General features: G+C 48.6%; 1 protein-coding gene and 1 long non-coding RNA gene across 2 annotated transcripts in view; both read right to left on the bottom strand.

The window, feature by feature from the left end:
- The window catches only part of LOC137847083 (uncharacterized), a 90,571-nt gene that overhangs the window by 55,681 nt on the left and 22,688 nt on the right, over nucleotides 1-12,202 (bottom strand). The window lies entirely within an intron of this gene.
- On the bottom strand, nucleotides 7,279-8,220 carry LOC137847391 (olfactory receptor 14J1-like). The gene has a single exon (XM_068665669.1). It carries the CDS (start codon nucleotides 8,209-8,211, stop codon nucleotides 7,279-7,281), a length of 933 nt encoding a protein of 310 aa, XP_068521770.1. The 5' UTR covers nucleotides 8,212-8,220.

The following is a 12,202-nucleotide window of genomic DNA, read 5'->3' as shown; positions in this document are numbered from 1 at the left end:
GACAGCAGATGCACCTGCTCTGCACACAGTTTGTGAGATCCCCTCTTTCTAAGTACCTGGTAGGCCCCATAGAGGAAGAGGTCTTGTACAGGTGTTGTCATATCAGAGGTATCAGCTTTTGCCTAAACTCATCCTTCAGGCCTGCTTCTGTGGTGATGCAGAACTGCTGGGCACATTGTGCACAGTGCTCCTACAGACGTTTCTCTCCTTCTCCATGCTGGTTCTCTAAAATTCCCCTAAGAAGATGACTGATATGGGGAAGTCAGGAGAAGCCTGGCCAACAGAGATGTGAGATTTGTGGGAGGGCAAAGGAGCATGGACAGCAGAAGCTAATGATTTTGCAGAGGTAAGAATGTTCATGTAATGTTGAACCTACCATAAAGCAGACTTAAAGCAGTCATGTGAGGCCATTGCCCTATTTTAACCTGTAACGTTAATCCATAAAGTTAAATGCTACTCCACACCCTGACAGGAATCCTCTGCTCTAATATTTGACCACAAGACCCCTTGAAGCCAAAACTACTCCATAGCATCATTACATCACCCTTACTCTCTTGCTCACCCTGATCCCTGCCCTAAACACTACCATTAACATGCTCTATTTAGCCCTAGATTTCTTGCAGACCTAAACAAAACCAAAGAACTTGCACGTACCCTAACCACAGACCTGACACCACAAGCCAAACACCAAACCCTTCCACTACACATTTGATTAATCTCTATCACAGAAAGCTGAGCCTTAGTCCCTAACCCCATACATGAATGGCTAAGACCCAAAGCCCTGATTCCTTTGCATTCACTTCTTCACATTCAGCCCTTTTCCTAACCCTTATCTTAAGCACTTAAGGTGCTTGGCCTTTATCCCAAGCACTTAAGGTGCTAGGCCCATGGGGCAGGGTAGGAACCATGAGGTTGCTCTGCAGTCACGTGGCATACAAAGCTGAATGTGAGGGGCCATGGACCTGATGAGCTTGTGGGCCACAAAGAGGAGATGGATGGGAGTGCTCTGAAGATCTCAGCTCTGCCTCAGGATCTCCTGCCCCAGCAGGAGGAACATAACTGTAGCAGTGACTGTGAGGCCACTTCTGTCTCTGCACTTGATAGGGCAGCAGCAGGAACGTGTCACGGAAAGGAACTGGGAGGTCACTTGTGTCTGGAGGTGACAGTTCACCCTTGCCTTCTCCCTGGGATCTGCACTTTTGGGCTGACATCTGGCAGTGGCCCTGCTAGGCCAGCAGAAGGCACCTGCTTGGCATGCTGACTGGGGGATCCCCTCTGCCTCCAGAGCCAGGAGGACCCAGGCAGAAAGAAGGCCCCAACATGGGTTCTCCTGTCCCTTCTGCTTGAGTCCATGACTGGGCAGCAGCAGGCACAAGGCTTGGCTGTGTCTCCACAAGAAGCTGGAAGGCCAGCAGCAGGCCCCTGGCTTGGAAGCTGCTGCTGAGGTGACTTGTGTCTGGTTGGCTGAGAGGACGCAAGGAGCCTGCTGGGTTGGGATGCCTACTTCAGGAGAGGTTTCCACCCTGATGGAGCTTCCTTTGGTAGTAGGAAAGAGCAGGAGAAAAAAAAAAAAAAAAACTGCCACAAAATGTTCCATGGAAGGCTGGCACTGGTCACAAAGAGGAAGAAATGTCCCTCAAGGCGTCATGCAATGGTTCTATACATCACCTTCTGATAAGACCCTGGCTTAGTGTTTCAAGGAACAGCTGCTCAGGGCTGACCAGATATCGGTGAAAGCAAGGCATGAAAGCAAGATGGTGAACTGAGATGGGTGTCTGCAGACTTTAAGAAAATAGGGTGATGTGTTGGACAGTATAGGAAATCCTGCCAAGGAGAAGGCAGAGGGTGCTGGCAAGAATGGCAGGCCCCAACAGCCCTGAATTTTTTGTCCCCTTGGCTACAGCTTATGAGGAGATGTTATATTTATTGTGATGGGGCCTCATGGATTCCTTTCAACCCTGTGCAGCACCTCAGAGGTGTCATACCACTGTTCTTCTCATGGCATCACACTGCCCATCACAGCCCACAGACCCCAGCAAGAGCCTTGAGCCAGACATAGGGGTGCAGGATCTCCCCTTCCAGTGGCTCCGGTCAGGCCTTGGCTCTTCTGTTTCACCAAAACCAACCAAGATTTTTCTCAGTGCAGTGCTTTGCCTGTCTGCAATCATGGAGTCCAATTATCCACCCTAACGAGTCCCTGGGGAGGCTTTGTTAGTAACAGCCCTCAGTGGGGCCCATTAATACTCCAAGTCACTTCAGCTTTTCCTTCTGACTTTACTTACTCTAGCAGTTGCATCATTCACCTCTCAGTACCTGAGCTTCATAGACTGAGCACCACAATACACCATGGAACTCATTAAAATGCAGAAACTCCTAACATCTCTTCCATAGTTTTCTTCAAGGCTTCATGCCTTGTGTAGCTAATTACAGAGCTTGCATGATGTAGTCAAAGAAGATTTCAAAAAGCACCTAATAAAAAATCTTTTGTACTTTTAAAGGTTGAATTTTGCTGCATTTCAGTTTTGAGCATCATTGTCCTCTTGCTATTGATCCAGGGTGACTTCTTTGGAGACCTCCATAGGGAGGAATAGCAGAGTCTGGAGGTCTGACACCTCCACTGCCAGCAGTGGTCTTTGTCCCTGTAACTTCAGCCCAGCCCTGCACATGAAAGCCTTTCTAAGACAAGTCATGTTTTATTTTTTTTGATAAAATAAAATAAAATAAAATAAAATAAAATAAAATAAAATAAAATAAAATAAAATAAAATAAAATAAAATAAAATTGTAATGACCATTGGTCATCCATGGTTTCTCTTGGGTCTTTGGAAAACTCAGGGTGAAAAGTAAAGACATCTACTTTTTTTACCCTACTGTATTGTCCAGTCACAGGAAAGTGTTGTAGATGCAGAAGGCAAAAAGAATTGCATTGTGCCTGACACTACCCAAGTACGTGTAACCCAGGACAAATCTTACAAGGAGCAGCTGAGGGAGCTGGGATTGTTCAGCCTGGAGAAGAGGAGGATCAGGGGTGACCTTTTTGCTCTCTACAGCTACCTCAAAGAAGGCTGTAGAGACGTGGGGGTTGGTCTGTTCTCCCACGTGCCCAGTGACTGGACGAGGAGGAATGGGCTAAAGTTGCACCAGGGGAGGTTTAGGTTGGATATTAGGAAAAACTTTACTGAAAGGGTTGTTAGGCATTGGAATGGGCTGTCCAAGGAAGTGGTTGAGTCACCATCCCTGGAGGTCTGTAAAAGACATTTAGATGTTGAACTTAGTGATATGGTTTAGTGGAGGACTGCTTAGTGTTAGGTCAGAGGTTGGACTAGGTGATCTTGAAGGTCTCTTCCAACCTAGATGATCCTGTGATTCTGTGATCGTCTAGTCAAACCTTCTTCTATGGACAGGGACAATTTCCATTAGATTAGTTTGCCCAAAGTCACCTGCCAACTGGCCTTGAACTAGGGCTCACCTTTCTTGGTGAGAGATTAAGCAAAGATTTGTTTTGAGCATTTGGTGTTCTGCATAAGGTGTCAGGTCTGTGGCTGGGGTATGGACAAGCTTCGTGGTTTATGGTTTTCTTTAGGTCTGCCAAGAAATCATCTAGGGTTAAATAAAGTGTTTTGATGATAGTGTTAAGGAAGAGATTAAGGTGAGCAAGAGACTAAAGGTAAGGGAAAGGGGCTATGGGCTGAGTTCTGCTTGAAGGGATACTCTGAGGTCAGGTATTACAGCAGTGGATTTCTGTCAAGGTGTTGGAGCAACATTCAGGTTTTGGGATTAGGGTTACTGGTCAAAATAGGGTAAGGGTTTTACATGACTGTTTTAAGCCAGTTTTAAAGCACCATCAATATTACATGAAACCTCTTACCTCTACCAAATTGTTAATTTCTGCTTCCCAAGCTCCTCTTCCCTCACCCAAATCTCACTTCTCTTCTGGTCAGGCTTCTCCTGTCATCCTCATATTGGTTTTCTTATTGGGATCAGCTTTCTGATGGCTTTCATGGTCTCAGAGGATCTGTCTTACTCTGCTGGTTACTCTGTTCCTCAGACAGAAGTGGTGTTGTAGTCGGTAGGGAAAAGGGCACAAAGTTCTGTAGGAGCATCCTGCACCTGCCCATCAGCTCTGCGCCTCCACAAAAGTGTACATCCTATAAACAAGTGTTGGTTCCAGAATGATTCCTATGGATCCAGGCTAACATTTTGCAGGCCTTCATGCAGGATGTACCTCCCTTCAAGAATCTGAAAGGCAGTAGCTTCCCCTATGGAGAAAACTAAAACCAGCTATGAGTTTAGTCAAAAGCTGAGATCTCTGACATGGCAACCAGAGGTGCTGCTCTGCAGAGCGAGGGGGCTGTGGTGCCTGGGGCATGGGGGCACTCTGCCGGGCAGTGCTGGGCAGGCTGGGAGGCAGACCCAGCTCAGGGGGTCACTGCCATTGCCCCAGGGCTGCAAGGAATCACTCGCCAGGCTCCTTTGCTGGGGCTGCTGCGTGCCCTGGGGCTGCAGAGCTCTCCTCTGCCTGCTCACAGCAGACTGAGCACTTGAGCTCTGCTCAGTCCACCTTGGACAGGCTTTTGGTCTGTGGGCTCCATTCACTGCTGTCTCCTGGGCTCACGCTGCTGCCCCTGCATATATCTCCAAATGCTTTGCACACACCACACTTGCCTACAGGTCCCATGTGTCTCTCCAACCTTCCCCTCTTCTCCTGCAGTAGTTGCATCTCACTGGAGGAGGTTTGTGCATCCCCCTTAGCACATGGTCCCCTCAGATTTGAGGGCATTGCAGAGCCCTCCTTTAGCCCATGGACTCCTCAGATTCGCCTTTTCCTTTACCAGAACTTTCACTGGACGGTCACTCATTTTATGAAGTTTTCTATTCACTGTGCACTGAGCTCGTTTTCCCTGGGTTTCCCTGACATCTTCTGGCAGCTCCAGATTCTTCTCCAGGATGGCATCAGCTACCCACACTGCGGGGGGCACAGTCCAGTGCTGATGAGTCCAAGATCAGTTGCTGTCTGCTTGGAGAAGTGCCACTACAAATTGAGCTCTGGGTCCATCACTTTGTTCGTTCACAGACCCCCTGGGACTTTCAGCCTGTGTCTATCACTCCATGAAGAAGCCCAGAAAACAGAAGAGCAAGGAGTAACCCCTTGTCTATATTCCTGACAGCAGCTTTGGAAAAGGCATCCAGGCTTCTGGGTTTGCCTTGAGCAGCCCCTTTTGTTACTGTGGTGTTAGGAGGGAGGCCAGCTGTGACCCAGGGCTGCACAGTGCCTGCTGCTGCCTGCAGCCACAGGGATGCCACTGCAAAGACAACAGGACTGTCACCAAGGTACATGAGATCTGACAGCTTATCCAAATATAAGAGCACAGTAGAAAAATGTGGAGACCAAAAGAGAGCAGCAGTGAAAAGGCCACGTCCTGCTGCTGGCCATGGCCATGGCTCCAGGGAAGCAGCAGTCCCAACCCGAAGGCAGCAGAGAGGCAGAGCCCAGCGGGCAGGGGGGGGCAGCCCCGAGGGCCACCGGAGCTGCTCCTGCATGTGGCAGCTGGGCTCTTGGCCCTTAAGAGGAGATGGGAAGAGACGGCAGCTGACACCCACAAAGTTCACAGCTTCTTTATTCTATTTATCCTCAGAGAACCCAGTTCTGTAGGTATATTAGATGATTGGGTGACAGATAATAAATAATTAGTAGGCAGGAAGACATGAGTAGAATTCAGTCAAAATCACAAGTTTAAGAAATAATTTAAAAATAATAGAAGAATTGCAAGCTGTTATATGAAGAGGTTTTTTAGAAAACCTGTCTGTCCTGTTCGTTTTATAGGCACATTATTGATGCCAAAGAAGCATGTTTCCACAAGGCTTTCTTGAGCTCCTGGTTCCTCATGCTGCAGATGAGGGGGTTCGGTGCTATAGGCACCACCATGTACAGAACTGCCATGGAATATTCTCTACAGGGGCTACTTGCAGTGCTACAGCTCATTTCTCTGACCCAGCCACAGGAGCCGGAGCAGCTGCAGGAGCAGGAGCTGGAGCGGCTGCAGGGTCCATCGTAGGGGTCACAGTGGCCATTGGGTCTGTCACAGGACTTGGAGTGGCTGCAGGGTCTGTCACTAAGTTGGTAGTAGTATCAGCTGCAGCTCGATAGGCATGGGCCAGACCCCAGCACACTCCAGTGATTTGTGTCACTTTGGAACTGCCAGAGTCATGACACCCTTTTTTCAAGCATTCTACCCATTTTTTAGGATTTTGCAGTTGTTCAGGGGAGAATTTCCAAAACACTGGAGGTGCCCACTGCTCTAGAAACCTGCCCATATCCTCCCACACTCCCTGGCACTCACAAGTGTCCCGCCTCAGGACAGATCTCTGGATAAAATTCCTAAGTGGTTGTTTAACCTTAAACAAAACCTGAAGCACATTCAGGAGACATAACAACACGAACATGCTAGTCTGGGTGTCCCAAGGATATTAAACATCTTGGAGAACTATCGTACCAAGCTCGGAGGATAAGAGGGAGGTGAAGGAGAAAGGAAGGTTGAAAGAGTAAGAAAAAATGTCTCCTTCTTTCCCCTCCACAGATTGGATCCTTGACCAAAAAACAAAACAAAACAAAACAAAACAAAAAAAACAATAGGTGTAATTGCTAATAGTTTCTGAGATATGGTTTCCAAAGTATAGAGTTTACGACAGTGCTGAGTACAAATACCAGGTTAGGGTCATGACCAGAAATTTCATCATATCATAAGCCACTGTTATACCGCACAGTACCATAACAATTTTAAACCGGGGCCCAGAAAGTATAAACAGCATGACAGGGAGCACATACAGAAAGTAACGTGTTATAAAACTCACGTTTGGAAAACAGGTGCAGCAGACTTGATATTAAAGCAATCAGCATTGTGACTAGCAACTATTAAGGAGGTCTAATAGTTATACTTATTTTAGTTTAACACATTCTGGTCAGATCTGTCGTTATCTCAACGCTTTGAGCCCCACATTGGGTGCTAAAAAGGATTGTTGTGGTTTAACCCGGCTGGCAGCTAAATACCACACAACCATTAGCTCTAATTAGCTGTAAGCACTGCTCTGCAACAAGTAAAACATCAGCATTTCATCAGCACTCTTCTCATCCTAAGCCAAAATATAACACCCTACCAGCTACTAGGAGGAAAATTAACACTCTCCGAGCTGAAACAAGGACAAATGCTATACCTAGAGGTCATATATTGCCTGATATTAACTTGAGGTAAACTAGAAAAGTGAGATAGCCAATTTATTGCTAAGTAAATATTACCACTAGAATCAGTTTCTTCAGTGTGGCTTTCAGCTCCTGGTTCCTCATGCTATAGATGAGCGGGTTCACTGCTGGAGGCAGCACTGAGTACAGAAATGAAACCATCAGGTCCAAGTAAGAAGAGGAGATTGAGGGGGGCTTCAAGTAGGCAAGTATGGCAGTGCTGACAAAGAGGGAGACCATGGCCAGGTGAGGGAGGCACGTGGAAAAGGCTTTGTGCCGGCCCTGCTCAGAAGGCATCCTCAGCACTGCCCTGAGGATCTGCACATAGGAAAGCACAATGAAAACAAAACAAACTAATGCTAAACATGCACTAACCACCAGAAGTCCAACTTCCTTTAGGTAGTCTGAACCTGAACAAGAGAGCTTGAGGATGTGGGGGATCTCACAGAAGAACTGGTCCACAGCATTGCCGTGGCAGAGGGGCAGGGAAAATGTATTAGTAGTCTGCAGAAGAGCATCAAGAAAGCCACTGCCCCAGGCAGCTGCTGCCATCTGGGCACAAGCTCTGCTGCCCAGGAGGCTCCCGTAGTGCAGGGGCTTGCAGATGGCAACATAGCGGTCGTAGGCCATGGCAGTGAGAATAAAATATTCTGCTGATATAAAGAACAGAAAGAAAAAGACCTGTGCAGCACAGCCTTGATAGGAGATGGCCCTGGTATTCCAGAGGAAATTGGCCATGGCTTTGGGCAGAATGGTGGAGATGCAGCCCAGGTCAAGGAGGGCGAGGTTGAGGAGGAAGAAGTACATGGGGGTGTGGAGGCGGTGGTCGCAGGCTACAGCGCTGAGGATGAGGCCATTGCCCAGAAGGGCAGCCAGGTAGATGCCCAGGAAGAGCACGAAGTGCAGGAGCTGCAGCTCCCGTGTGTCTGCGAATGCCAGCAGGAGGAACTCACTCACAGAGCTGCTGTTGGGCATCTGTTATTTCTGTGAAGTGGTCCTGCACAAAGAGAAAGAATAGTAATAATGTACAGCAGACATATCAGAGGAAAATTCAATTGTTTAAAACCATCAAACAGATTTTCCACTTGCAGGCAGTTATTTTGAAGTTCCCTTTAATGACTTCCCGCTGATACTGAGTCTCTCTGGGAGAAGAGTGTTCTTCTGTGGGCAATGGAAGAATCAGTCCTGCACTACAGCTCAAGGTAGCAACATGGTAGGAACATGGGGCAGTCTCAGATTCACTTCAGTTCATATCAGATTTCCCCAGTTTTGCTCAAAGTTCATCACAGAGCAGACACATGGAGATTTATGTCTTTATTTGTTTATTTATTTGTTTGATTTGTACTCTTTGTTCAGCTGCTCCACCACATCTGAGGAGTCCTAAGGCATAAATCCTGGGCATTCAGCTGCACTCCAAGTGAAACCTTGTAGATCTTCAGAGTTACAGATACTGCATTTTAGAGCAGAGTGCCCTTCAGAGAGGAGAGCCAGTGAATCCATCAGTTCTGGTCTCAGTTGCCCTGTGTTGGCCAATCTTTGAGCTACAGGACAATTCTCCTCCTGTGTTCCTGGAGTCATAGAATCATAGAACATGCTGACATGGAAGGGTTGCACAAGGATCATCAGATCCCACCCCTGAATCTGTACATGACCACCCAAAAATCAGTCCATATGCCTGAGGGGGTTGCCCAAATGTTTGAATTCTGACCTCCTCAGTGCTGTGACCACTTCCCTGTGGTACTTGTTCCAGTGCCTACAGAATCTGGACACTGCTGAGTTTTTCTAAAACAGAAATCCTGGGCATTCCCCCTGCACTTGAAGGGAAACTTTGTGTCTGCTCAGAGAAAAAGGGACTGTCCCTACAGTGCAGAGTGTCCTTTAGTGAGGACAGACAATCTGTCCATCAGTGCTGGTCTCAGCCACCGTGTGAGTGTTGCAGGAAAGTTGGATTCAGACATTGATCTGAGAAGAACCTGGACACTGCTGAGAGCAGAGGAATCCAGGCACAAACTGCACATCTCCACACCCCTCACCCTGTCCCCATACTCCACGTCCCACAAGCACACCGAAGGCTCACTCCATGGGCATGTGAAACCCCCATCCCCAGCCAGCCTGCGAACAAGACCAGCAGCAGCATGGTCAGCTGGAGAAGCCAGGAGGAATGCCAGCGTGCTGCTGCCAGGGGAGGCAAGGCCAGGGAGGGACAGACGGACACTCAGCAGACCCTCCTGTGCTGCAGCTCTGCCTGCAGACGAGGCAGCTCCTGCTTGTTGCAAATGATCTCTGATCATCTCAAACTGTCAGAGACCTCCCAAAGAAAGAGCACTGGTCATTGGAGGGTTTGCAGCTTCTAATGATCAGCTAGGATAAAACCTGAGAGGACCACAATGATGATGTTGGTGGAGTCTGTGGGCTGAGGTGTGGGAAGGGACTTCATGAAGTTCATTGATGAAATATCGATCCCTCACTTCAATACTCTAGCAGTCTCAGTCTGCAGTACAAACCTGACCACCTATTACCATGAAACCAGCCTCCACTCTACCACAGGTATCTGCAAGCACAAGCTACAGTAAAAGTCTTCCCTTTCAGGTAGCCCCTGCCTTGGTCTTCCTTTTGAAAAATCCAGTCATATATACCATTCTTTAAAATATCTTCTACTCCTACCTGGAGAAACAGAGAGACCCACCCTGACAGATGCTACCAGCTGTCGGATGTGCCATCTGCGGAAGACCCCTCTGGCAACCCCACCTGCAGTGCCCTGCTGCCAGAGCCTCACGGTGTCAAGAGCCTGCAGATGTGTCCTGCCACACGCTGCCCTCTCTTGTTGTGCTCCTCAGTGCCTCCAAGCCCTCTCTCCTTCTCTCCTCTCTGCGTGCCAGCTGCAGTCAGAGTCCCCAGCCCTGCTGCGCTGTGCAGAGGAGCTGCTCCTGGGCACAGCTGTCTCTCTGCAGCGCTTGCCAGGAACTCCCCTTGGGCCCAGGAGCCCGGCCCAGCTCAGCAGCACAGCACCCGACCATGGCATCGCTTGCTCTGTGCCCTTGGTCTCCCTGGAGGTGTCCCCAAGGCCTCAGGGCTGACAGCTCCCCAAGGCAGCAGGATCTCTGCTGGGGTGTGGTGGTTGAAGCAGCCTGAAGTCATCACTGACTGCTTCTCCCTGTAGATGTCAGAGACTGATTTTTAAAAGTGTGATTTGTGCTGTTGGACTGTGGTTGTCAAACATGAGAACCAATGATTCCTTAACCCCTATTTTGTTCCTTTTGTATTGCAGGATACCTTGGCCATGACAGGCAGGGATAATTTCAGCTCTGAAATTTCTTCACTGTTCCATTTAGGAACTGGGGAAGAAACTGCTTGGAAATTTTTATCTCAACAAGACAGAGGGGACCAGAATGCTCTAAAAGGGTTTCCATGAGGAAAGGGGAATGGTGCAATAAGACATCATTGGTTGAGTTTCCACTACTGTGAATATGGAAGTTCCTCAACCCTTACAAACATCTCTCCCACCTCTCTTACATGACCAGCACAGTGACTGGGATGTGGAACACCCTCATCACTGGGCTGGTGCTGGCCACCAAACACCTGCAGATGCCCGTGGCCTTCTTCCTGAGGGAGATTTCTCCTCCTTGCAAACCTTGTGCAGCTCTAGCACCCTGCGCCAGATGCTGGCCAGCTTCCTGGCTGGGGACAGCACCCCCTTTGCTCACAGAGGTGGCAGCACTCTCAGCTGCACCTTCTGCATGACCGCAGTGCTTCCTGCTGGGGTCATGTCCTACGGTCAGCCCTGGGCTGTATGCCATCCCTGTTCTCTGCAAGGTTCGGGAAGTGGAAGGTCTGACTCCAGAAGGCAGCTGTACCTGAACCGGGTGAATTTCTCTCATGTACACTAATTCTTTCTCCTCCTCCCAGCTACAGTTCTGTGGCCCCAGTGTCATAGACACCTTCTGTGGTTTTGCCCCATTGCTGGAGCTCTCCTGCAGTGCCATGGTAATACTCATGGTCTTTCTTTTCATAATCTACATTTTGGATCCAATCTTCCTCTTCCCTCTCATACAGTTTTAATGTGTGCGCATCCTGTGTTGGCAGGCCCAAGGTCTTATCCACCTGCTCTTTAGCCCTCACGAGTGTCACTGTTTTCTGTGACACCACCCTCACTGTCTGTGTGAAGCCCATAAAGGCTGTGCTCAGAGGTTTTAACCAAGCCCTTTCCCAAACCTTCATCATCCCCCTGCTCAATCCTCAGGTTGCTTAGCAGTTGAGTGGGAAGGGTGAGAGACATGCTGGTGGAACTGCTGCAGACGTTGTCATAAGATCTATCTGAGAGGCCTTGGAAAGGACAGGTTGACCAAAGAGGTTCCTCAGGACTTGGAAAAGGCAGATGTCAAACACATCTTGTACTTGAAGGTCAAGCAGAATGATGATTAAGCCTAATCATGAATTAGAATGCCAGCATTAGCCCTAGCCCTCACCCAAGAACTAAACAAAACTCTAACCCACAAAGCTTGCCCTTATCCTACACCTTGAGCAGGCTTCTTGAGCAGAACACCAATCCCTCCCTCAAAGCCCTTCCATTACATTAGCCCTAGAAATTGACCTGTAATCCCTAAATGTTAAATTGACCACCTAACCCTCCACCACACACACAAAACATCTCATCTTCAAACCCACTCCTATCCCTAACTTCAGCTGTTTGTCCCCTTGGGGCAGGGAAGGGACTGTGATGTCCTTGAGCAAAGAGTCACACTCCATTTTTTTTATAAGCCCCCTTTAAGTACTGAAAGGCTGCGATGAGGTCACCCGGGAACCTTTTCTTCTCCAGGCTGAAGAGCCCCAGTGTTCTCAGCCTTTCTTCATAGGAGAGGTGTTCCAGCCCCTTGATCATCTTCGTGGCCCTCCTCTAGACCCATTCTCACAGACCCACACCCTTCTTGTGCTGACGGCCCCAGTCCTGGATGCAGGACTCCAAGAT

The sequence above is a fragment of the Anas acuta genome, chromosome W, assembly GCF_963932015.1.
Source record: "Anas acuta chromosome W, bAnaAcu1.1, whole genome shotgun sequence".
In the NCBI taxonomy this organism is placed as follows: Eukaryota; Metazoa; Chordata; class Aves; order Anseriformes; family Anatidae; genus Anas; species Anas acuta.
This window is presented reverse-complemented; position numbering and strand designations above follow the sequence as displayed.

What these genes read in the sequence shown, in the direction of transcription:
- LOC137847391 (XM_068665669.1), bottom strand. Translation starts at nt 8,211, where the DNA reads ATGCCCAACAGCAGCTCTGTGAGTGAGTTCCTCCTGCTGGCATTCGCA.